At 37.0% G+C, this 23,782-nt stretch overlaps 1 protein-coding gene across 1 annotated transcript in view; it reads left to right on the top strand.

The window, feature by feature from the left end:
* FAM227B (family with sequence similarity 227 member B) overlaps window positions 1-23,782 on the top strand; it is a 210,121-nt gene that overhangs the window by 162,426 nt on the left and 23,913 nt on the right. The window contains exons 11-12 of the mRNA XM_034994680.1: window positions 13,381-13,478; window positions 17,681-17,843. Of these exons, the coding sequence (XP_034850571.1) occupies window positions 13,381-13,478; window positions 17,681-17,843 (261 nt within the window). The remainder of the gene's footprint in view (window positions 1-13,380; window positions 13,479-17,680; window positions 17,844-23,782) is intronic.

Genomic DNA, 23,782 nt, shown 5'->3' with positions numbered 1-23,782 from the left:
CAGAGATATTGGCTTATAGTTTTCCTTACTTTTGGTGTCTTTGGCTGACTTTGGTGTCAGGGTGATACTGTCCTCATAAAATGAGTTTGGAAGTGTTACCTCTGCTTCTATTTTTGGGAAGTTTTAAAAGGATTTGTATTAATTCATCATTGAATGTTTGTTAGAATTCAGCCCTTCATGCCATCTGGTCCTGTGCTTTCCTTTATTGGGAGATTCTTTTATTATTTTATTATTTTTTTTATTATTTTTTTATTTATTATTTTATTATTTTATTCTTTTATTTATTTTTATTATTCTTTTATTATTCTTTTATTACCACTCCAGTCTCCCTATTTGTTATTGACCCATTCAGGCTATCTATTTCTTCTTGATTCACTGTAATAATTATTCACTGTAGTCTCTTATGAATCCTTTGTATTTCTGTGGTTTCAGTTGTAATGTCTCTTTTCTTTCTGATTCTATTTGAGTCCTCTTTTCTTGATGAGGCTAAAGGTTTGTCTATTTTATTTATCTTTTCAAAAAACCAGTTCTTAGTTTCATTGATCTTTTCTACTTATAATCTCTATTTCATTTATTTCTGCTCTGATGTTTATTATTTCTTTCCTTCTAGTAACTTCAGGCTTAGTTTATTATTCTTTTTCTAGTTCCCTGAGGTGTAAAATTAGGTTGTTTATTTGAGATTTTTCTTGTTGCTTAATGTAGGCATTTTTCATTATGAACTTCCCTCTTAGAACTGCTTTTGATGCAGCCTATACATTTTGGTATGCTGTATTTCCATTTTCTTTGTCTCGAGATTTTTTTTATTTCTCTTTTGATTTCTTGTTTGATCCATCAGTTATTCAGTAGCATGTTGTTTAATCTCCAGGTATTTGTGAAATTTCTAGTTCTCTTCTTGTAATTGATTTCAGTTTCATACCATTGTGATTATAAAAGTTTCTTGATATGATTTCAGTCTTCTTAAATTTATTAAGACTTCTTTTGTGACCTAACATATGATCTATCCTGGAGAGTGTTCCACATGCATTTAAGAAGAATGTGTAACCTTTTGTTTTTGGATGGCATATCCTAGAGATGTCTGTTGAGTCCCATCTGGTCTAATGTGTCATTTAAAGCCAGTGATTTTTATTGATTTTCTGTCTGAATTACCTATCGATTGGTAAAAGTTGGGTATTAAAGTCCCCTCTATGGGGCACCTGCGTGGCTCAGTTGGTTAAGCGACTGCCTTTGGCTCAGGTCATGATCCCAGGATCCTGGGATCAAGCCCCGCTTCGGGCTCCCTGCTCAGCCGGAAGCCTGCTTCTTCCTCTCCCACTCCCCCTGCTTGTGTTCCCTCTCATGCTGTCTCTCTCTCTCTCTCCCTATCAATTAAATAAATAAATAAAATCTTTAAAAAAAATAAAGTCCCCTCTATAATGGTATTGCTGTCCATTTTCCCCTTTAGGTCTGTTACTATTTGCTTTATATATTTAGGTGCTCAAATATTGAGTGCACAAATATTTAAAAATTTATATCCTCTTGTTGGAATGACCCCTTTATCATTATTTAATTATCTTTGTCTCTTTTTTACAGTCTGTCTTAAAGTCTGTGTTGTCTGATATAAGTATAGTTACCCCAGCTTTCTTTTAGTTTTTATTTGTATAGAATATCTTTTTATATCCTTCACCTTCAGTCTGTGTGTGTCCTTACATGTGAAGTGAGTCTCTTGTGGGCAGCACATAGATGGGTCCTATTTGTCTGTTTATCCATTTGTCCCGCTGTCTTTTAATTGGAGAATTTTAGTCCATTTACATTTATAGGTAATTATTGATATACATGTACTTATTGCCATTTTTAAAATTGTTTTCTGGCTGTTTTGTAATTTCTTTGTTCCTTTCTTCTTCTCTTACTCTCTTTCCTTGTGATATGATGTGTTTTTTTGTAGTGGTATGCCTAGATTCCTTTCTCTGTATCTATTGTTTATCTACTATAAATTTTTGCTTTGTGGAAGGGAGAAAAGGTGGCGGAGTAGTAGGAGACCCTATTCTAACTGGTCCCGGGAATTGAGCTGGATATCTACCAGACCATTCTGAACAGCCATGAAATCAGCCTGAGATGTAAGAAAATAGATCAGGATCTCTACAAACAGAATATCGCAGGCAGTTGGTTTCGAGGTACAAAGCAGGGAGCCGTGATTCCGCAGGCAGATTTTGGAGGATAAACGAAAGGGGGAGGGAGCTGAGATGTAGGGATCCTACACCACCAGTGAATGATAGCCTCCCATGCTGGGGATGGGGCAGACTGGTAGCAGTGGGGAAAGGACTTTAGGGCAGCCCCCCGGACTGAAATCTGGATCAGTGGGGCCGCACGTGTGAAATGGGGGCAGCTGGTAGTTTTAGAAGCACAAAGGGCAGAGACGTGCCCCAACCTGGAGGCGAAGACTGGGAGTGCTGCTGAGGGGCACACAACCCAGGACACTGCAGTTTATAGCAGCATAGACAGAAACAGTGATAGTGTGGCCTGGAGAGCTCACTGAAGGACAGACTGCAATCTCTCTGCTCTGAGGCAGAGGGTTGGAAACGGTCTCTTCTGCTCTGACCCTCAGAAGAGACACAGAAAGCCACCAGAGAAAACCGCCAGAGAACAGAAGCCCCCCAAAACCCGTTTTCACTGAGCCCATCCACCACCACAGGGGGCAGGGCAACTCTGCCCAAAGCGGGTTGCCTGAGTAACAGTATGGCAGGCCCCTCCCCCAGAAGACAGGCTGGGAAAACAAGAGGCCAACAACCCTAAGGTCCCTATAAAACCCTAAGGTCCCTATAAAAGCATCTTGCTTGGGTTGTGGTCAATAATTTGGACTCTATACATTCCCTCAACCACCCCTCAAAAGAATGACTAGGAGGAGGTACCCCCAAAATAGAAAGACTCAGAGACTATGACTTATGCCACAGATTTACAAATGGATGCAGATACAACCAAGATGTCGGAGATGGAATTCAGGCTAGCAGTTGTGAAGACAATAGCTAGAATGGAGAAATCAGTTAATGGCAACATAGAGTCTCTAAGGGCAGAAATGAAAGCTGAATTGGCAGAACTTAAAAATGCTATCAATGAGATCCAATGTAATCTAGATAATCTAACAGCTCGGGTAAACGAGGCAGAAGAACAAATTAGTGACCTTGAAGACCAATTAATAGACAAAAAGGGAAAAGAGGAGGCCAGGGAAAAACAATTCAGAATCCATGAAAATAGAATCAGAGAAATAAGTGACACCATGAAACTTTCCAATGTCAGAATTACTGAAATCCCTGAGGGGGTGGAGAGAGAGAGAGGACTAGAAGATATATTTGAGCAAATCATAGTGGAAAACTTCCCTAATCTGGGGAATCAAACAAAGATTCTTGTCCTAGAGGCAGAGAGGACCCCTCCCAAGATCAAGGAAAACAGGTCAATGCCCTGGCATGTAATAGTAAAACTCGCAAATCTTAGAACCAAGGAAACCATCTTAAGGGCAGTTGGGGGAAAAGATTCCTTACGTATAGAGGGAGGAACATCAAAATAATGTCAGACCTATCCACAGAGACCTGGCAAGCCAAAAATGCCTGGCAAGACATATTCAGGGTACTAAACGAGAAGAACATGCAGCCAAGAATACTTTATCTGGCAAGTCTGTCATTTAGAATGGATGGAGAGATGCAGAGCTTCCAAGACTGGCAGAAACTGAAAGAATATGTGACCACTAAGCCAGTCCTGCAAGAAATATTAAGGGGGGTTCTATAAAATGAGAAAGACCCCAAGAGTGATATAGAAAAGAAATCTACAGGGACAATCTATAAAAACAAGGTCTTCACAGGCAACATGATGACAATAAATTCACATCTTTTAATAATCACTTGCAATGTGAACAGCCTAAAGGCTCCCATAAAACGGCACAGGGTTGCAGATTGGATAAAAAGACAGGACCCATCCATATGCTGTCTACAAGAGACTCATTTTGAACCTAAAGATACATCCAGACTGAAAGTGAAGGGATGGAGATCCACCTTTCATGCCAACGGACCTCAAAAGAAAGCTGGGGTAGCAATTCTTATATCAGACAAATTAGATTTTAAACTAACGACTGTAGTTAGAGCACAGAAGGACACTATATCATTCTTAAAGGGTCTATCCAACAAGAAGATCTAACAATTGTAAATATCTATACCCCCGACGTGGGAGCAGCCATCTACATAAGCCAACTGTTAACCAAAATAAGGAGTCATATTGATAACAATACATTAATTGTAGGAGACCTCAATAATCCACTCTCAGCAATAGACATATCATCTAAACAGAAAATCAACAAAGAAACAAAGAGCTTTGAATGACACCCTGGAGCAGATGGACCTCATAGATATATACAGAATATTCCACCCTAAAACAAGAGAATACTCATTCTTCTCGAGCACACATGGAACTTTCTCCAGAATAGACCACATACTGGGTCACAAATCAGGTCTCAGCTGATACCAAAAGATTGAGATTATTCCCTGCATATTCTCAGACCATAATGCTTTAAAACTGGAACTCAATCACAAGAAAAAATTTGGCAGAAATTCAAACACTTGGAAGCTAAAGACCACCCTGCTCAAGAATGTTTGGGTCCACCAGGAAATCGAAGAAGAACTTAAACAATTCATTGAAACCAATGAGAATGAAAACACATTGGTCCAAAACCTATGGGTTACTGCAAAGGCGGTCCTAAGGGGGAAATACGTAGCCATCCAAGCCTCATTCAAAAAAATAGAAAAATCCCAAATTCACCAACTAACTTTATACCTTAACGAACTAGAGAAAAAGCAACAAATGATGCCTATGCCATGCATTAGAAGAGAAATAATTAAGATTAGAGCAGACATCAATGAATTAGAAACCAGAAACACAGTAGATCAGATCAACGAACCTAGAAGCTTGTTCTTTGATAGAATTAATAGGATCGATAAACCACTGACCAGACTTATCCAAAAGAAAAGAGGAAGGACCCAAATCAATAAAATTATGCATGAAAGGGGAGAGATCACAACTAACACCAAGGAAATAAAAACAATTATTAGAAATTATTATCAACAACTATGATGGAAAAACATTCCATGCTCATGGATCAGAAGAATAAACATTGTTAAAATGTCTTTGCTACCCAGAGCAATCTATACCTTCAATGCCATCCCAATCAAAATTCCAATGACATTTTTCAAAGTGTTGGAACAAACAATCCTAAAATTTGTATGGAATCAGAAAAGACCCGAATCGCCAAGGAAATGTTGAAAAAGAAGAACAAAGCTGGGGGCATCATGTTGCCTGATTTCAAGCTCTATTACAAAGCAGTGATCACCAAGACAGCATGGGAATGGCACAAAAACAGACATATAGACCAATGGAACAGAATAGAGAGCCCAGATATGGACCCTCAACTCTATGGTCAAATAATCTTTGACAAATAGGAAAAAATATGCAATGGAAAAAAGGCAGTCTCTTCAATAAATGGTGCTGGGAAAATTGGATAGCCACATGCAGAAGAATGAAACTCGACCATTCTCTAACACCATACACAAAGATAAACTCAAAATGGATGAAAGATCTCAATTTGAGACAGGAATCCATCAAAATCCTAGAGGAGAACATAGGCAGTAACCTCTTTGACATCAGCCACAGCAACTTCTTTCAAGATACATCTCCAAAGGCTAGTGAAACAAAAGCAAAAAGAATTTTTAGTACTTCATCAAGATAAAAAGCTTCTGCACAGCAAAGGAAACAGTCAACAAAACAAAGAGGCAACCCACAGAATGGGAGAAGATATTTACAAATGACACTACAGATAAAGGGCGGGTTTCCAAGATTTATAAAGAACTTCTCAAACTCAACACCCAAAAAACAAATAATCAAGTCAAAAAATGGGCAAAAGACATGAACAGACTCTTCTCCAAAGATGACATACAAATGGCTGATAGACACATGAAAAAGTGTTTATCATCATTGGTCATCAGGGAAATTCAAATCAAAACCACATTGAGATACCACCTTACACCAGTTAGAATGGCAAAAATTGACAAGGCAAGAAACAACAAATGTTGGAGAGGTTGTGGAGAAAGGGGAACCCTCTTACACTGTTGGTGGGAATGCAGGTTGGTACATCCACTTTGGAAAACAGTGTGGAGGTGCCTCAAAAAATTAGAAATAGAGCTACCCTATGACCCAGCAATTGCACCCCTGGGTATTTACCCCAAAGACACAGATGTAGTGAAAAGAAAGGCCATATGCACCCCAATGTTCATAGCAGCAATGTCTGCAATAGCCAAACTGTGGAAAGAGCCAAGATGCCCTTCATCAGACAAATGGATAAAGAAGAGGTGGTCCATATATACAATGGAATATTACTCAGCCATCAGAAAGGTTGAATACCCAACTTTTACATCAACATAGATGGGACTGGAGGAGATTATGCTAAGTGAAATAAGTCAAGCAGAGAAAGTCAACTATCATATGGTTCCACTTATTTGTGGAACATAAGGAATAGCATGGAGGACATTAGGAGAAGGAAGGGAAAAATGAAGGGGGGGAAATCAGAGGGAGAGATGAACCATGAGAGACTATGGACTCCAAGAAACAACCTGAGGGTTTTAGAGGGGAGGGGGGTGGGGGGATGTTTTAGCCCAGTGGTGGGTATTAAGGAGGGCATGTACTGCATGGAGCACTGGGTGTTATATGAAAACGATGAATCATGGATCACTACATCAAAAACTAATGATGTATTGTATGGTGACTAACATAACATAATAAAATGTAAAAAAAAATAAATTGTTTCTACCTCTTAAAAAAATAAATTTTTGTTTTGTGATTACATTGAGCCTTACATAAAACAACTTATATTTTTTTAAGATTTTATTTATTTATTTGTCAGAGAAAGAGAGAGCAGGAGTAGGGGGTAGGGGCAGAGGGAGAAGCAGGCTCCCCACTGAGCAGGAAGCCCAATGTGGGACTCAATCCCAGGATCCTGGGATCATGACCTGAGCCAAAGGCAGATGCTTAACTGATTGAGCCACCCAGGGGTTTCTAAAACAACTTATATTTATAACAACCTATTTATGTTGATAACAACTTAAGTTTGAACACATTCTAAAATTTTACATTATTATTCCTCCCCCATGGTTTATGTTTTAGATGTCACAATTTTTTTTACTTTATGTATCCATTAACAAATTATTGAGTTATAGTTATTTTTAATACTTTTGTCTTTTAACCTACATACGAGATTTGTAAATGATTAAGTCACCACCTTTACAACATAAGATTATTCTGAATTTTGCTATGTATTTACCTTTACTAGTGAGATTTATACTTTCATGTGTTTTCCTATTACTAAATAGCATCCTTTGGTTTCAGCTTAAAGAAATCCCTTTAACATTCTTGTAAGTCAGTGATGAACTCCTTTTGCTTTTGTTCATCTGGAAAACTCTTTATCTCTTCTTCAATTCTAAAGGACAGCTTTGCTGGGTAGAGTGTTCTTGTTTGGCAGGTTTTTTTCTTTCAGCACTTTGAATATATCATGTCACTGCCTTCTGGCCTTCAAAGTTTTGCTGAAAAATCTAATAATCTTATGGGAGTTTCCTTGTACATAACAAGTTGTTCTTCCCTTGCTGCATATAAGATTCTCTCCTTGTCTTTAGCTTTTGAGAATTTAATTATAATGTGTCTTGGTGTGGATCTCTTTGGTGTTATTTTATTTGGAACTCTGGGCTTCCTTAATCTAGATGTATATTTCCTTCCATAGGTGAGGAAAGTTTTTAGCTATTATTTCTTCAAATAAGTTTTCTGACCTTTTTCTCTCTTTTCTCCTTCTGAGACCCCTATAATGCAAATATTATATGATCTGCTTGAGGTTGCCTCATAAATCCTTTAAGCTATCTTTACTCTTCTTGGTTCTTCCTCTTTTCCTCCTCATCCTGTCCTCCTTCCTCCTCCTCCTCCTCCTTCTTCCTCTTTGTCTTCTTTACTGCTCTTATTGGTTGAATTTCACTACCTAGTTTTCAAGTTTGGTGATCCTTTATTCCATGTCATCTAGTCTTCTATTGAACCCCTCTATTGTATTTTTCAGTTCTGTTATTGTATTCTTTAGCTCTGTGATTTCTGTTTGGTACTTCCTTATATTTTCTATTTCTGCATTGGAATTCTCACTTTGTGCATGCATTGTTCTCCTGACCTCAGTGAGCACCTTTATGATTTCCTTTGAATTCTTTATCAAGTACATCACTTATCTCTGTTTTGTTAATTTTTTTCCCCTTAGGTTTTAACTTGTTTTTTCATTTGTAAAATATTCCTCTGTTTCTTTATTTTCCTAGACTCTCTGTTGGTTTCCATGCATTAGGTAAAACAGCCACTTCTCCCAGTCTTGAAGGAGTAGCCTTTTGTAGGAGATGAATCTTATCATTCAACCCTGCCCTACCTCTTGGTTTTTCTCATTTGTGATTTGTTAAAGCAGCCTACTTTGTTCTTAGTGGCTCCTAGTAGTTGAGGGTGTGTCAAGAACTGTCAGTATCCCAAAGGGAAGGATCTCAGTCAATATTTAGATTCAGGCTGAGTGGAAGCCAGACCCTCAGGCAGTAGCTTTGAAAATATGCAAATATATGTCTTTCAGGAGATTAGGAGATGGACATTTCTGTCTGTTTTCTCTGCGCTGAGCCCTGGGGTGATAGCCAATAAAGAGCTGTTTCTTTGTTTGCTACTGTCCTATAGAACCCATGAACACAAACCTTGCTGGCTACCAGAACCAGGTTTTCAAGAAATGGGTCCTCGGGGTAGTAGCCACAAAAGTCTGTGCCCTAGCCTTCTCTTTTATAGAACATTTTAGGATGTGGAATGGTGGGAACATAGTTTCAACATACAACCCATCAATAATAAGTTCATATAATCACTAATCTGAAGAATGTAAAGAATTTTTATGACACCAGGCAAGACTGTCAAAGGTTGGTTATAAAATAAAGGCAATCCCAATTCCTTTCAATTTTATTATTTTTAGCAATTATACTTTGTGTTACCATGTACAATGAAATTAGTCTTAATTTTTATATCTTTTAGAAGTTCTTATGTAGATAAATTTACATATGATACAGGAAAAAAGAGTTTCCCAGACAATATGTTCTAATTTTTGCTTCAGAATCCATTTAGTGGTTAGTTTTTTAAAATGTTTTCCATTCTACAGGAAAGACTTAAAATGGGTCTAGTTTCCTTCCAAAACATCTTTGATCAAGTCAAGCTTAAAAGCTATTTTGGTTTTACATTTATAATGTTTGGCTCCATAGAGCCTTAGTTCATAAATATACTAGTTCCTTATTTCAGATACTTGTCACTTAGTTCTATACAAAACCATAGAAATATTTAAAAACTGTTCACTTGGGCGCCTGGGTGGCTCAGATGGTTAAGCATCTGCCTTCGGCTCAGGTCATGATCCCAGGGTCCTGGGATCGAGTCCCACATCGGGCTCCCTGCTCCTTGGGAGCCTGCTTCTCCCTCTGCCTCTCTCTCTCTCTCTGTCTCTCATGAATAAATAAATAAAATCTTTAAAAAAAAAAAAAAAAAAAAACTGTTCACTTTGCCCCTATAATTTGTCTAAGCAATGATTTTGTCCTTAAAGACACAGATATAATTCATAATAAGAAGTAATAGAGGGGCACGTGGGTGGCTCAGTCAATTGAGCATCCGACTCTTGGTGTGGGGTCAGGTCATGATCTTGCAGTCATGGGAGGAAGCCCTGCATCAGGCTCTATGCTCAGGCCAGAGTCTGCTTCAGATTCTCTCTCCCTGCCCCTCTTGCTATGTCTCTCTTTCTTGCTCTCTCTCTTAAAAAAAAAAAAAAAAGTAATAGAAAGAAGTAAACTCCCAAGCCAAAATAAAGTAATAATATTGTATTTTCCTTGGGAAACTAATGTGATATGGATCACTATCTTATTACACATAAAATCTTCATGTCTTGAATATATTAAATTTAGCTCAAAGTTGGTGAAACCCAAGGACGCTAGTGATACCTTACATACATATAGCACTTCATAGTTAACAAAGTACATTTGTAGGCACTTAAACTCTCTAACCTCTCTGTGAGATTATTCGCAATTATATATGTTATGTTAACATTACTAGGAAAAGAAATTTAATTGTACCTTAGAGCATTGTGAAGAAGTCCTTAATGCTTCATTTTGCTAATTTAAAACAAATTGCATATAGAGACGTGGGAGAATGGTTCTACATATAGCTATGTAGACAGATGTAACTTCTTTGAGGTCTAATATGTAAACAAACCTATCATTGGGTCTGCAAATGCTAAGATTGAAAGGACTTGGGGAAGTATATGTATAGGGATCTGAAAAAATCTGGGAAGCATGATAAGAAAATATATGCAATAAGACAGAACATATTCATGGGTATGCAATACTTTCTTCAAAATAATTGTATCATTTTCCTGTATTACTGAAACAAAATTGTGTTTTACTTCTTATTTGCTCAGATCACATATATTTTGCAGAATGACTACCTGTGTTTTCTCTTTCCTTTGTTTCCCCTTCAATACTAGATAAAAGTCTCTTTCTAAGAGTAATTCTAATTTAAGTTAGATATATTCTGAAATGAGTCTCTGAGTAACACTTCTTTTGTTTCTATAGTGTATTCAATAATTATATTAATACATATGGCCTGTATGAAGTTTAATTTTGCCGAGATATATGAGTTATTTGCATCTCAGAAAGACTATTAGTGGAAACTACAAAAGTGGATAGAGATAACCATAGTTACTTGCATAAGTGTCTCCCTTTTAAACATCCCTAAAATAGGGGCACCTGGAAGACTCAGTCGGTTAACTGTCCAACTCTTGGTTTTGGCTCAGGTTGTGATCTCATGGGTTGTGAGATAGAGCCCTGTGTCAGGCTCTGTGCTCAGCAGGGAGTCTGTTTGGAGATTCTCTCCCTCTTCCCCTCCCCCTACTTGTGTGTGCTCCTCTCTTTCTCTCTCTCCATCTCTCAAATAAATAAATCTTAAAAAAAAAAATCCCTAAAATAAAAAGGGGATAATTATGGAAATGAATTTTTTCCAACGTAGGTAGAGTAAGAGTAGAATATTTTGTCACTAGTGAAATTTCTGAAGCCTAATAAGAACAGCTGAGATTTTTTTGAGAGAGACAGAGAGAGAAAGAGAGTGGGGGCTGCAGAGGGAGAGGGAGAGAGAGAATCTTAAGCAGGCTCCACGCCCAGCATGGAGCCCAACCAACATGGGCTCCACCTCACAATCCTGAGATCATGACCTGAGCTGAAATCAGGAGTCAGACACTGAAGCAACTGAGCCGCCGAGGTACCCTGAGACATATTTTCTTATGGTTTTATCAAATAGAATCACTTTTGGTTTTTCAGATGATCTTGTTCTCAAGCTTTTAGGGATATGAGAACAGAGGATATAGGAAAACTGTAATCAGGGGAAAATTGATATTCTCACCTAAAATAAATTATGGATTAGGGGACTATAGGAGAAAAAAGCTAATAAATATAGTCATTTTAAGATTACTATTACTCTTTTCATATCTGGGTGGGGTTTTTCTTTTTTGTAGGATTTTTTTTGCAAATTTTTTCTTTGAAACTTTTACTCCTAAAATTTCCTTGCTTTGTGTTTTTCATGTATCTCTTACTTTTTTGTCTTTTGCCATTACTCCCAGCTGGGGATTTTCGCCTGATATTAATGTATATGACCTTCTATTGACTGATTTTACAACCAGGGTTAAATATTCTGAAAAGTAAGGGTTTTTCTGTAGATACAATGGACATGAAGTAGAGGTCCTCTTAATATTATGTCTCTTCATAGAGACCAGAAATTAAGTAATATTACCTAAATATGTATTTAAGAATGATTCAAAATTGAGCAAGTTTTATTTTTTTAATTATTCCTCCCAGAGAATATTTTTGTTGGTTTTTTACTTATCTTGCCAGTGTTTCTTTATACAAATGAAGGCAAATACAATATATTCTTGTACTAAAGTTAGCACACTGTATATATTCAATCAAATTATATATGCTGTCCTGTACCTTGCTTTCATCACTTAATGATATGACCTGTAGACCTCTTCAAATCAGTATAGGGATCTTCCTCATTTCTTCTTATAGCTGCATAGTTTTCCATCAAATGGGGTGCCTTTTTTTAACTAGTACTTGACTACTATTAAATACATGGGTTATTTATAATCCCTAAATTTTGTAAGTTATGCCACAACCAATACCCTTGTACTTGTGTTCTCTCATACTTACATAGGAGATTGTATAGGATATAGTCTCAGAAGAGGGATTGCTGGGTCAAAGAGAAAATATGTCTGTATTTTTGTAGATATTGCCAGATGCCCCTCTATAAGAGATTGTTTTTGAGCATGTTTTAAAGAAAATAAATCGTATGGTTTATTACCTTTCTTGCCCATTCTAACTTCAACTTAATATAACCTTGGTTCCACTCAAAATTTTAAAATTCAGGTTCCTAACCAATTCTTTCCTTTGTCAGAGATAAATCTCTACTTGCCTCTAACATTTCAGACTTTTATCTAATACCTTTGAATGTCTAGTGTCAAAAATCAATCTGAGTGACTTTCCTTAACTCTTCAGAGCTTTATCATCAACATTACAACCTGTAGATCCAATTAGTCTACCTGGTACCTGATAATAATAATCAGTGCCACAATCTAGTACAAACCTCAGATTACCTGTTTTCTCTGCTCTGTATTAAGGTATGCTTAATAACTAGCTTGTTTTTTTAGGCGGATTGAGATACCAATTAAACCATACAATTCTCCTCTTCTTTAAGACATGGTAAGGTTACCTTCATGTATATTCATGCTGCTTGCAGGGAAAACTTACCAAGTCTTTCCTTATTTGGGTTTGTTGCCAGTGTATGGAAAAGGTGGACCCTAACATGTAGAGGCCCAACCCTCCTATTGCATTAAACTAGAGGGTCATGGACAAAGCTCTGGGCTCTGAAGCAAAAGACCTAGGCCTGTGTCTTAAATGATACCTTAGAGATATAGCTTAGAGTCATACAATTTCCTACACTTAGTTATATCACCTGTAAATTGTGGAAAATCTGGCTTGGCTCACAGAATGTTTGTGACAGTAATATGATATACTATAAGTAAATGAGTTCTATCAATTCTAAAGCCTTGTTAAGTAAAAATGAGATGGTATATTTATTTCCTCTAACTGAGGCAAGCTATAACAATATCTTAACCTCTATCTCATCTATTTTTGGTTCTTTCCATGTTTAGAGTACATTGCTAAAAGAAAAAAGCATTATGCCTTTCTGTAAAGGAAAAAAAAGCCAGAATTTAAGAAAATATTTTGTTTTCTCTTTTAGCTATAGACTTCAATATGACAAAAATTTTAAAGAACCCAAGAGCATATACAATGCCCACATTCAAGGAAGAATCAAGTGTATCAAGACCAACAACAAAGGTTTGGAGCACAGTATTTATTAAAAATGTTCTTACTTCTTTAATTTGCTTTATAATTAGTTGAACAGCTTCATACAGGCAGTGTTCATTATTACATTCTGACATATGTCTTAGAAAAATTTAATGATCAAAAGTGATTTATTGGAGAGGATAATCTTAATGTTAAAAAGTCTTACTGTTTTTTGAAAATATCCTCATCTCTAAACTAAAAAGATAAACCATACCATTCATCTTTTCTCAACTTCTGGCACTGCTTGTCCTTGGGTTGATACACAAACATGGCTCTGATCTCAATAAGTTCTAGTCAGGGTTGCAGGGAAAACTTCGTAGGAGTTTTCAGCAATGGCTGACCTGTCCCTACCTCTTAAACCATGATCCTGGGACAACTGGCCATATGTAGATACTATTACTGACAAGTCTTGGTTGCTTAGTTTTTCCATGTTTCTGATAGTGCCTCCCTAATAGAGATCCTTATGGACTTTTCCATTTTGTGTTGCTTTAGCCAAGATTTGATGAGTTTACTGGCTTGGTATTCTGAATTTGATCTCTTGTTAGACAACTCGGTTTTAAATTTGTTGCAGTCTTTATTGCTAAAATATTGTCTGAATTGTCTGGTCCAGTCTGACCATAAATTTTATGTTATGCCTATTTAAAAACCACTTTCTGAAGTCAGTATTCATATATTTCCTGATCTTTAATAATCCAGATATATAGAACAGTGCTTATAGTGTTATATATATATATTTTATATATATATTTTATATAGCTTACAGTGCTGCCAAGAATGGTTTGTAAGTCCTTAAAATAGAAACTGGTGATCTCTAGGAGTCAATTTGGGATCAATGATGCTATCACACCATTGGGGGTGGGGGACACGTACAATATTGCTGCATTTAGAAATCAGGAAATGTAATAGAAATTGTATATGTGATCTTCAGCAATCACTAAAAATGGCTCTTTGTACCTTGTTTACAAATTGAAGAAATATGGACGGGTGGATTTATAACTGACTGAACAACCTTTTTCAGATGACGCTGTTAAAAGATGGAAAGCAAATTGCAGATACACCTTTGGTAATGCACCACATCACTGCATCATTGGCCCTGTCCTATGTAGATTATTTTATCAACAACTTGGATAAAAATATGGTTGCCATTTTTATTAGATATGTAGATGCCATAAACCTTGGAAAAACTACAAACACATTGGATGACCAAAAGTTTACAACAGTCGAGTATTGGGCATCAAGTATCTTAGAGATAAAGTTTTATTATGGAAAAAGCATAAAGGTCCAAAATTATAGCTGCATAAGTATAGGATAATAAAGCCATGGGATAGAGGCATCTGAAAAGATTTAGAAATTGTCTTTTAAAGTAAGCTCTGTATGTATCAACAGAGAATGTTGTTGACCCCCAAATCTACTGCATTCTTGAGCTATTTAAACAGACGTGTGGGATCTACTCTATGCTGATTAAACAATTGTGTATTATGTTCATTTTGGAGCTCCACGTTGTGAAAGGGTGTAGACAAATGAAAGTGGTCTGAATAGAAAATAATCAGGATGATGAAGGGCTTTGAAACCATATTTTTTTCAGCAATCATCAAAATATTTAAAGGTATTTCCACTAGAAAAAAAAAAAGACTCTGGTGGCCATAATAACTGTTCTCAAGTATGTAGAGAGCTACTGTAGGAAAGCAGGATTAGGCTTTTTCTGTGTGGCTCAAAATTTTTTTTACCAGTACAAACCAAAAAGTTTTTGTTTAGCCATAAGTGAAAGCTATAGGGAGACAGTTTTCCGTTCATCATAAAGAATTTTCTAAGCATAAGTGTTGTCCAGATGTTGAATGGGGGCCTGTGGCTTCTCAATGCCATTATGAACATTGGCAAGGTGCACAGGCAAACCTCAAAAATGGAAGTTTAGCTTTCTAGTCATCATCAGCAATTATCCTTTAATAAATTAACCAAAAAAATTAAACACCAAAATCATCCCTTGGACTTTCTAGCTCTTCTCTTGTAACACTTCCAAAGTTTATAGGATTGCTTGGTTCTCCAATTTAGTACTAGGTTGACTCTTGACTATAAAAGTCTTGTTTGATGGAACCTTAAAGTTTTCTGATAATTTTCTGCCATTGTCTTTTGTGGGATAGATGAAGTAATGGAGCTTCTGCTAATTGTTTTGGCTATTTGGAGTATCTCTAGCAAGAGTTCTTTGGGCAACTTCAAACCTTCCACTTTAAAGTATCTAAGAAAATGGCTAAGGCTCCACAAAACACTGGATATGCATTTGATACCTAGTTCTGCTTTTGTCAGGTTGAACTACCCTTAAAAAATCAGGGGCCATTAGCAAGGAAGAAGCAGGTATTAGCTGTGGTTTTCCTATTTTAAAAATGGATAACTGCAGAAAAATAACACAAATGTCTATTTCTAGAATTTCAGTAAGATCTAGGTTCTATCTTACAATATCCAAGGCAGAAGCCAGGAAAAGGGTCATAAAACATCTTTCCAGACAGGCAGTATTTCTTTTTAATCTAGACAAAGCTTGGTCTGATTTTGCATGCAATTTAAAGATTACTCAGCCATCAAAAAGAATGAAATCTTGCCATTTGCAACAACGTGGATGGAGCTAGAGTGTATTATGCTAAGTGAAATAAGTCAGTCAGAGAAAGACAATTATCATCTGATGTCATATGTGGAATTTAAGAGACAAAACATATGAACATAGGGAAAGAGAAGGAAAAATAAAATAAGAGGAAAACAGAGAGGAAGGCAAATCATAAGACTCTTAACTATAGGAAATAAACTGAGGGTTGCTGGACGGTAAGTGGGTGGGGTGATGGGATAACTAGGTGATGGGCGTTAGGAGGGCATGTGATATAATGAGCACTGGGTGTTGTATGCAACTGATGAATAACTAAATTCTACCTCTGAAACTAATAATACAGTATATGTTAATTAAATTGAATTTAAATAAGAAATTTTTAAAAAAGATCAGGCTAGATATAACCTAATGTGAATTTTCATGGGAGATTGAGATGGAGTAAATTATTTATGTAATAGGAAATATGTCTGATTTTGACATTGAGTTTTCACCATCAAAGAATTGCTTTTGATTATGATAGTCCTACTGTTCAAAATAATTATGGAGCATCTCTGAAGGAAAGCAATGAAAAAGTGACCCTAAGCAAAAGAAACACAAGAGAACTTTTATGTATTAGTAAAAGCAAATGAGAATAAAATCTCGCTTCCTCACAGGAAGTGGAAATAATAAATCTCTCATCTATGCATTACAAAACTGGAGGAAAGACATAATATATGTAGTTGCTATACTGACCTTGTATCCCACAAGAAGCCAGTAATAAGCAATTATATTTATGGTCACTTTCCCTGACAGAGAATTCACGGTCAACAGTTTTTTCCATCAGCACTTTGGTTACATTATCCACCTGCCTTCTGGCTTCCTTTGTTCTGATAAAAATTCAGCTTTTAATCTTATTGGGGTTCCCTTATATGTTGTTTTTCTCTTACTGCTTTTGAGATTTTTCTTTTTGTTTTGGTCTTTCAACACTTTGAGTATGATGTGTCTAGGTGAGTATTTTTCCTACTTGGAGTTAAGCTTCTTGAATATGTTTTCCACAAATGTTTGGAGGTTTTGGTCATGTTTTTCTTCACATTTTTTCCTGTCCCTTTTTCTGGAGTTCTGTTCATTTTCTTCTTTCTTTTTTATTTCTGTTCTTCAGACAGAATAATCTCTATTAACCTTTATCAAGCTGATAAATAAGAAGGCTAGAAGGGTCTTACTGCGTGAACTCATAGATTCACACTATAGTAAATTTCTTTATTTAAGAAGATGCTTGGAGTGCCTGGGTGGCATAGTCAGTTAAGCGTCTGACTGATTTCGGCTCAGGTCAGGATCACAGGGTCCTGAGATGGAGCCCCGCATGGGGATCCCCACTCAACAGGGAGCCTGCTTGGGATTCCCTCTCCCTCTCTCTCTCTGCCCCTCCCGCCTGTGCTCACTCACTCTTTCTCTAAAATAAATAATAATCTTTTTTAAAAAAGATGCTTTACAGAGTTTCTTTTAATTTATTTTAGTATACCAAATAGTAACTTTATTTATAGTTACAATGAAGTTATATTTATTTACAGTTCTTTAAAAACACATAAAAGTAATAATTGACTTGATTTTTTTCTTCCCTTTACAGTCCCATTATATTAGCACTGGTCCAGAATTTAACCGTGTGCTCTTCAATTTTGGAGGTCAGAGTCCACTGATTTTATATTACCTTAAGATGCATGAGTTAGCTGGTATTTCCAAAGCCCCTAGACAAACCAAGATTAAACTTACTGAAATATCGCAAGAACCATATCCTTTTTAAGCTTTGCTTTAATGTTATCTTTTTCTAAAATGTTCAAAACTTTTTACTAAATGTCACAGTCAAGAAAAAAGTTTAGTGCATTTTTTAACCAATGTTTTTTACTTAGCATTTAATTATATTCAAAACTTTCATAGCATGTTTGGCTAAAGTATTTTCTCTTTTAGGTCTAAGGCTGTGATTTTGCATGCAAGAAAAGTTTTAAAAAACATAAAGCCCAGGAACTGGCATATGTAGCTCTTTAGTAAAAGACTGTTAACTGTTCAGGGTTCAGTTTTAAGCATTCGTCAGACTGTGGATCATGGGCTTCTAGGTTTCTCCAGAGGAAAGTTTCAAACATGTTTTAGCTGTGTAATTCTTTGTTCCAAAGAAAATTTGTTAGAAGGGTTAATATGTAAAATGTAATATAAATGAAATTGGAGCTCTTTCATTGCAGCAGGGGTGAGGGGCCCAGAGTTCTGTACACTTCTATTCCCCTACCCCTTCTGCATAACCCATGCTGGCCCAGCCCTCACTGGGGCCTCGGATGAACCCCAAAGGGATCTAATACCATGGTCTCCAAATGGAAGTGGACACAACTCTGGATAGAAAAATATATATGTATATATACATATATCTATATCTCTATTTTAAGATAAGTAAACTGAGGCACAGGAAAAGTAACTTGCTAAGTGATGGCACTTGGAATCTATCCTTGGTAGTCTGGTTTCACAGCCAGTACACTCGCATCCTCCTGTTTACCCAGGAGAACTGTGTAGCTCCTGAAGAAAATAAAAGTCTATTCTGGTCTTCTAAGGATAATCACAATTATGGTTTGGGGCAAGGGTGGTAAGAGGCAGAGAAGTCAACAGAGGACAAAAAAGAAAGGATGCCATGATAATGTTCCTCATATTTGAGAATAGTTATTTGAAATTTCTACAGTTGGTTCTGCATTAAATTACTTAAGAAGTTTTTCTCCAGACATGTAAGATTGCATGACCATGCACATTCTATTTTAAAATCCTTTATTTACTGAGAGATGTTTCTGATACACTTTCTTAAGCCCAAATACAGAGCAATAACATATTTGATCACTATGCAGTTTTTAAATCAGAGTCTTGTGGAACAGATACATTTAAAAATAAATTTAACGTTATAGGTAATATTTCTTTTGATTTGGAGTCACTTGCCGAAGTCATAAGAGGGAAGATTGCTTTATTGTCAGTGTTTTAGAATTCATATATAAATACTGAGAGACTGGAGATGTTTGTGGAAAGGAGGAGGAGGGGAACAAATGTAATTGTACTTCACACGGGTGCTCATGATTCTGACAGGATTTTTAATGAACGTCCATAAGGAAAATAATAAACTTTTTTGCTAATGTATATTAAACAATTATGAGTAGAAAATTTGAATATTTTTTATGCACGGTCTTTGAATATTTTCTTAAAATTGATCACTTAGTATTAGAGTTGAGTAAAATGGCAAAAATTTTTACTTTGAGGACCTCAGAGCTGAATATGTAATGTGTCTTTAAACTGTGTAGAATCATGTGCAAAATGTATTTAGAGCTCTTACTTTTCCCTTCTCACATCATCTGTGTTTTTATAAATCATCTCATCCTTTAATGTGTTGAGAGTAGACTAACAAAAAAAAAATACCTGGAAGTCTAATATTTTTTTCCATGTGAAACACAAATTATTTTTTTACAAGATAAAGAAAACTCAGGAACACAGTGTTGGTGTAGTTTGTAGTTTGTGTGGTGTAGTTGGTGTAGTTGGTGTCTCATTCCATTAAAAAGGAATGTCCATAGGCTGTGTCTATGTGTGGGTCCTGTTAAAAAGAAAGGTCTGTGGACTGTATCTGTATTTCTAACATGAATTTAGAAAGTTCACATTTTGTTGCAGTTTAGAAAAAAAATCTGAACTCAGTGCAGTATCATAAAGAGTGCATTGTGTTACTACAAAGACATGCTCCAACCATCACATATGCATATACAGACTTATTAACATGTAAAAACTGTCCAGGGGTGGATTGTTAAACTCTACAGTTGAAAATAATATGGGATATAGCAATACTTAAACCAACATAAAAATAAAAGCTATACAAGAAATCATCTGTTGTTAATTACCTGTGATGTGGGAGAAGCAAGTAGTCAACAGGGGGGGAAAAAAAGAAAAGGAAGAAATCCTGAGACTCATGAAAGGTCATCAGCTCTGTATAACACTTGATCTTCACACAGTAAGAGTCCAGTGGGAAACTCTTCAGAGCCATGTGCAACTTCTTTTCACTTTTATTTATAAAAATATTTCCAATAATCTTTGTCACATGTGCATACATAGATTTTTTCCTCACTAATATGTGAATAACAACTTGTCAGTTGTTACTAAAATTACTATCAAATATATTTTTCATTTCAAGTCACTGACATTTCAAGTAATTAACATATACTAAGGATCTGGTAATCACATTTTTATGAAGGATAGATTAGCTAAAAGACAGATGTTTGAAAAAACCTCTAATCCAGAACCTTCCCACCTAGTTATTTTTCTAGTAAAGATAAGATAAAATACTTTTTTCCCTCAGTCCTTCTAGAATTATCAGGGAGAAATGGATAGGAAGGCCTACACTGCTAGAAAGTTTTTTCCATTATCTATGAGATTATACCCCAAAAATTTAACCCTCATTTCCCTTCAGCTTCAAAACTAGGGGTGTGGACATGACAATATTATATTTTAATGAGACCTTTCAAATAATAGAGACCACATGTTAGCTTCCTGGAATGGGAGGTTTTTAAAAAATATGTTGAAAACACCCAGCCCTGAAACCCTGTAGCAACACAGATACCCTCCACCAAAACATGATGGAGGACTGATACTTTCTCTAGTCATCTGCAAAGAGGAAGAACAGGGACAAGGTATGCCAAGGCTAGGGAAAGGAAGAGAATGAAGTGGGGAGATAAGGGAATAGAGAGGAATCCCAAAACCCTTGGTTGCACTGAAGGAGTCTCTAAAATTTACTCTAATTTGAGCCCAGATTTGAGCTTCTTCTCCATCTGTATCAAGCAGATGGATTGGACTAGATAAATTTCAAGTCTTTTTGAATCCTGAAATTTATGATTCCGTTGGAGGAATTTGATTTTCCATGCTGTCAGTGGATAAACTAATAAATAGCTCAGCTTTCTCTGAAATGACAACATTCTCATTTTGTCAACTCACTGTAGAACAAGGTTCTTCAGAGTATACACTTTCTCCTTCTTAGTTGTCAGCTTCCCTAAAAGGCCACCAGAATAACCAGTTGATCAAGTAAAGCTAAGTAAGAATATCAATTTAAAAGAACTTTAGTAGTATCTCATAATGGGTAAATTCAGGGATGATATTTATAGGGATTTAGGGCCTAAGTTGGATGATTTTGAGTCAGGCTATGCAAGGCAGGGAATTATCTGGGACTGGGCAGTGTTTAATTGGATTGGTGGGCCCAGTGAAGCAAGGGTCTTGAAGGGAGTTTTGATGATCAAGCTACTGTAACTGGTTCAAAGTCTTTTCTTTCAGGAGAAAGCATTTCCTGGAACAAGTAGCTAAGGTATTTTTATTCTTATTGTCAGCATTATTAAATATAGGGACGATAAAAATGTATGCATAGTCCCCAAACTTTTGAACACAGGGACAGCTTAATAAGACATTAGTCCATCGTATTTCTACCTCCTCTTAACAACAGCAATTAGACATCCATCTGCAGACAAAAGTACCTTTGTGGGGAACTGTGGGAGCAGCACCATTCGCCAAGGAAACTGAGGGGCATCTCACCCAACTGTGCATCAGGTAACAGGCATACAGACCTCAGTTCTGGCTTTGGGCCCCATAGTGGCCTGTGAAACAACTCTGGCCCCTCATGGCTACAGTCTGGGAACCCCTGGAAAACACATCACAGACAATCACCTATGGATAGGAGGGCCTTTGTAGAAGTTCAGGTTTCCAGTAGAGAAGTTCCAGTATTACAGGAAAACACACACACACACACACACATACATATGAATGTGGACACACTGGAGAGGGCAAGAACAGCTTGAGTCCCCCAAAGTGGCACAGCTTAAGGCCAAGAGAGATCCTCTTGACTGTGATTTCTTACATGGGAGAAAGTGAGAGTGTGTGAGTGAGCACTCAGCTTTCCTAACTTTGTGGGTTGCTGCCAGAAAGGCCCATTTCTCTCTTACTCGACTTATCATTTATCACTGAATCATGAGCTGTTTGACTTGGGGAGCAAGAAGAGACTGGAAGAGTGACAGATAGGACTCTCAGAGGGCATTAAAGGAATGCAGATCCTACTAACCATGTCATAGACTCCATCAAGAAGCCTGCACACAAACCACTAGGGACACCTCACCCACAGATTTTCCCAACCGTCTCATGGGTACACCACCCCAACCCCCAGTGCTTTTGTGCCTTACCCACACACGCTCACACCCTGTGGACAGCTCCCTGTTCATGCTCCAAATGGCAATGGTGAGAGCAAACTTTGGCAGATGGCTGGTGAGCACACATAAAAACCTGTGCCAGCCCAAATCTTGGTTCAGGGAGAGACCACAAACTTGAGCTTTAATCCACCTTTGGGAAAACAAAAAGAAGACTGTCAGCCCTTGCTCTGGTATGCTACAGGATCAAGAGAAGACATACAAGCTTAAGAATTCTGCCACAAGGGGGAGCAAGAAACATGGAACAGGTATATCCATAGAAGGTCTGCGAAAGCCTCAGAATCCCTAGCAGGGCTGATGGAAGGTATTTCTTTCCTGAAGGAAGTTAGCAAAGACTAGAGGAGGTGACTGCTAATTCAAATGTGAAGACAGCAACACAAAATTTCAAGGAAAATGAAGGATCAAGGAAACATGACATCATCACTAGCTCACAATAATCCTTCAGTAACCAATCCCAAAGACACGGAGACCTTGATTTACCTGATAAAGAATTCAAAATGCTGTTTTAAAGAAACTCAATGAGCTACAAGAAAACACAAAGATAATTCAATGAAATCAAGAAAATAATACATGAGTAAATGCAAGTTTAACAAAGAGATAGAAATAAAAAAAACTGAATAGAAATTCTGGAGCTGAAGAATATAATGAATGAAATGAAGAATGCAGTACAGACCATTGATAACAGAATGCATCAGGCAAAGAAAGAATCTGTGAAGTAGAAGACAGGAATTTTAAAATTATCCAGTCAGAGGAGAACAAAGAACAAAGAAGGAAGAACAGTGAAGAAAGCCTGCTTGTTCTGTATGATACCATCAAAAGAAATAATCTGAGAATTAACGGAGTTCCAGAAGAAGAGCGAGAGAAGAAAGAAGGGAGTTTAATGAAAGAAAAAATGGCTGAGAACTTCTCAAATCTGGGGAGAGATTTGGATATCCAAGTTCATGAAGCTCATGGGTCACCAAACAAATTCAGCTTAAAGAGATCTGCTCCAAGACACGTCATTTTAAACTGTCAAAAATCAAAAACTGAGAGAATCTTTTTTTTTAATATTTTATTTATTTATTTGACAGAGAGAGACATAGCCAGAGAGGGGGGAACACAAGCCAGGGGAGTGGGAGAGGGAGAAGCAGGCTTCCCGCTGAGCAGGGAGCCTGATGTGGGGCTCGATCCCAGGACCCTGGGACCATGACCTGAGCCGAAGGCAGATGCTTAACAACTGAGCCACCCAGGTGCCCCCCAAAACTGAGAGACTCTTAAAATCAACAAGAGAAAGTAATCTCGTAACTTACAAGGGAACCTCCATAAGGTTGTCAGTGGATTTCTCAGCAGAAATTTTATAGGCCGGGAGACAGTGGGATGATATATCCAAGGTACTGAAAAAAAGAAAAAGCCAGCCAAGATTATTCACCACAGTTGTCCTTTAGAAATGAGAGACAGAGACTTTCCCAGACAAAGCTGAGGGAGTTCATCACTACTAGTCT

The sequence above is a fragment of the Mirounga leonina genome, unplaced genomic scaffold (genome assembly GCF_011800145.1).
Source record: "Mirounga leonina isolate KUSES-001 unplaced genomic scaffold, KU_Mleo_1.0 Mir_91, whole genome shotgun sequence".
NCBI classification, from domain to species: domain Eukaryota; kingdom Metazoa; phylum Chordata; class Mammalia; order Carnivora; family Phocidae; genus Mirounga; species Mirounga leonina.
The sequence above is the reverse complement of the archived record's forward strand: the minus strand, read 5'-3'. Positions and strand labels throughout refer to the sequence as shown.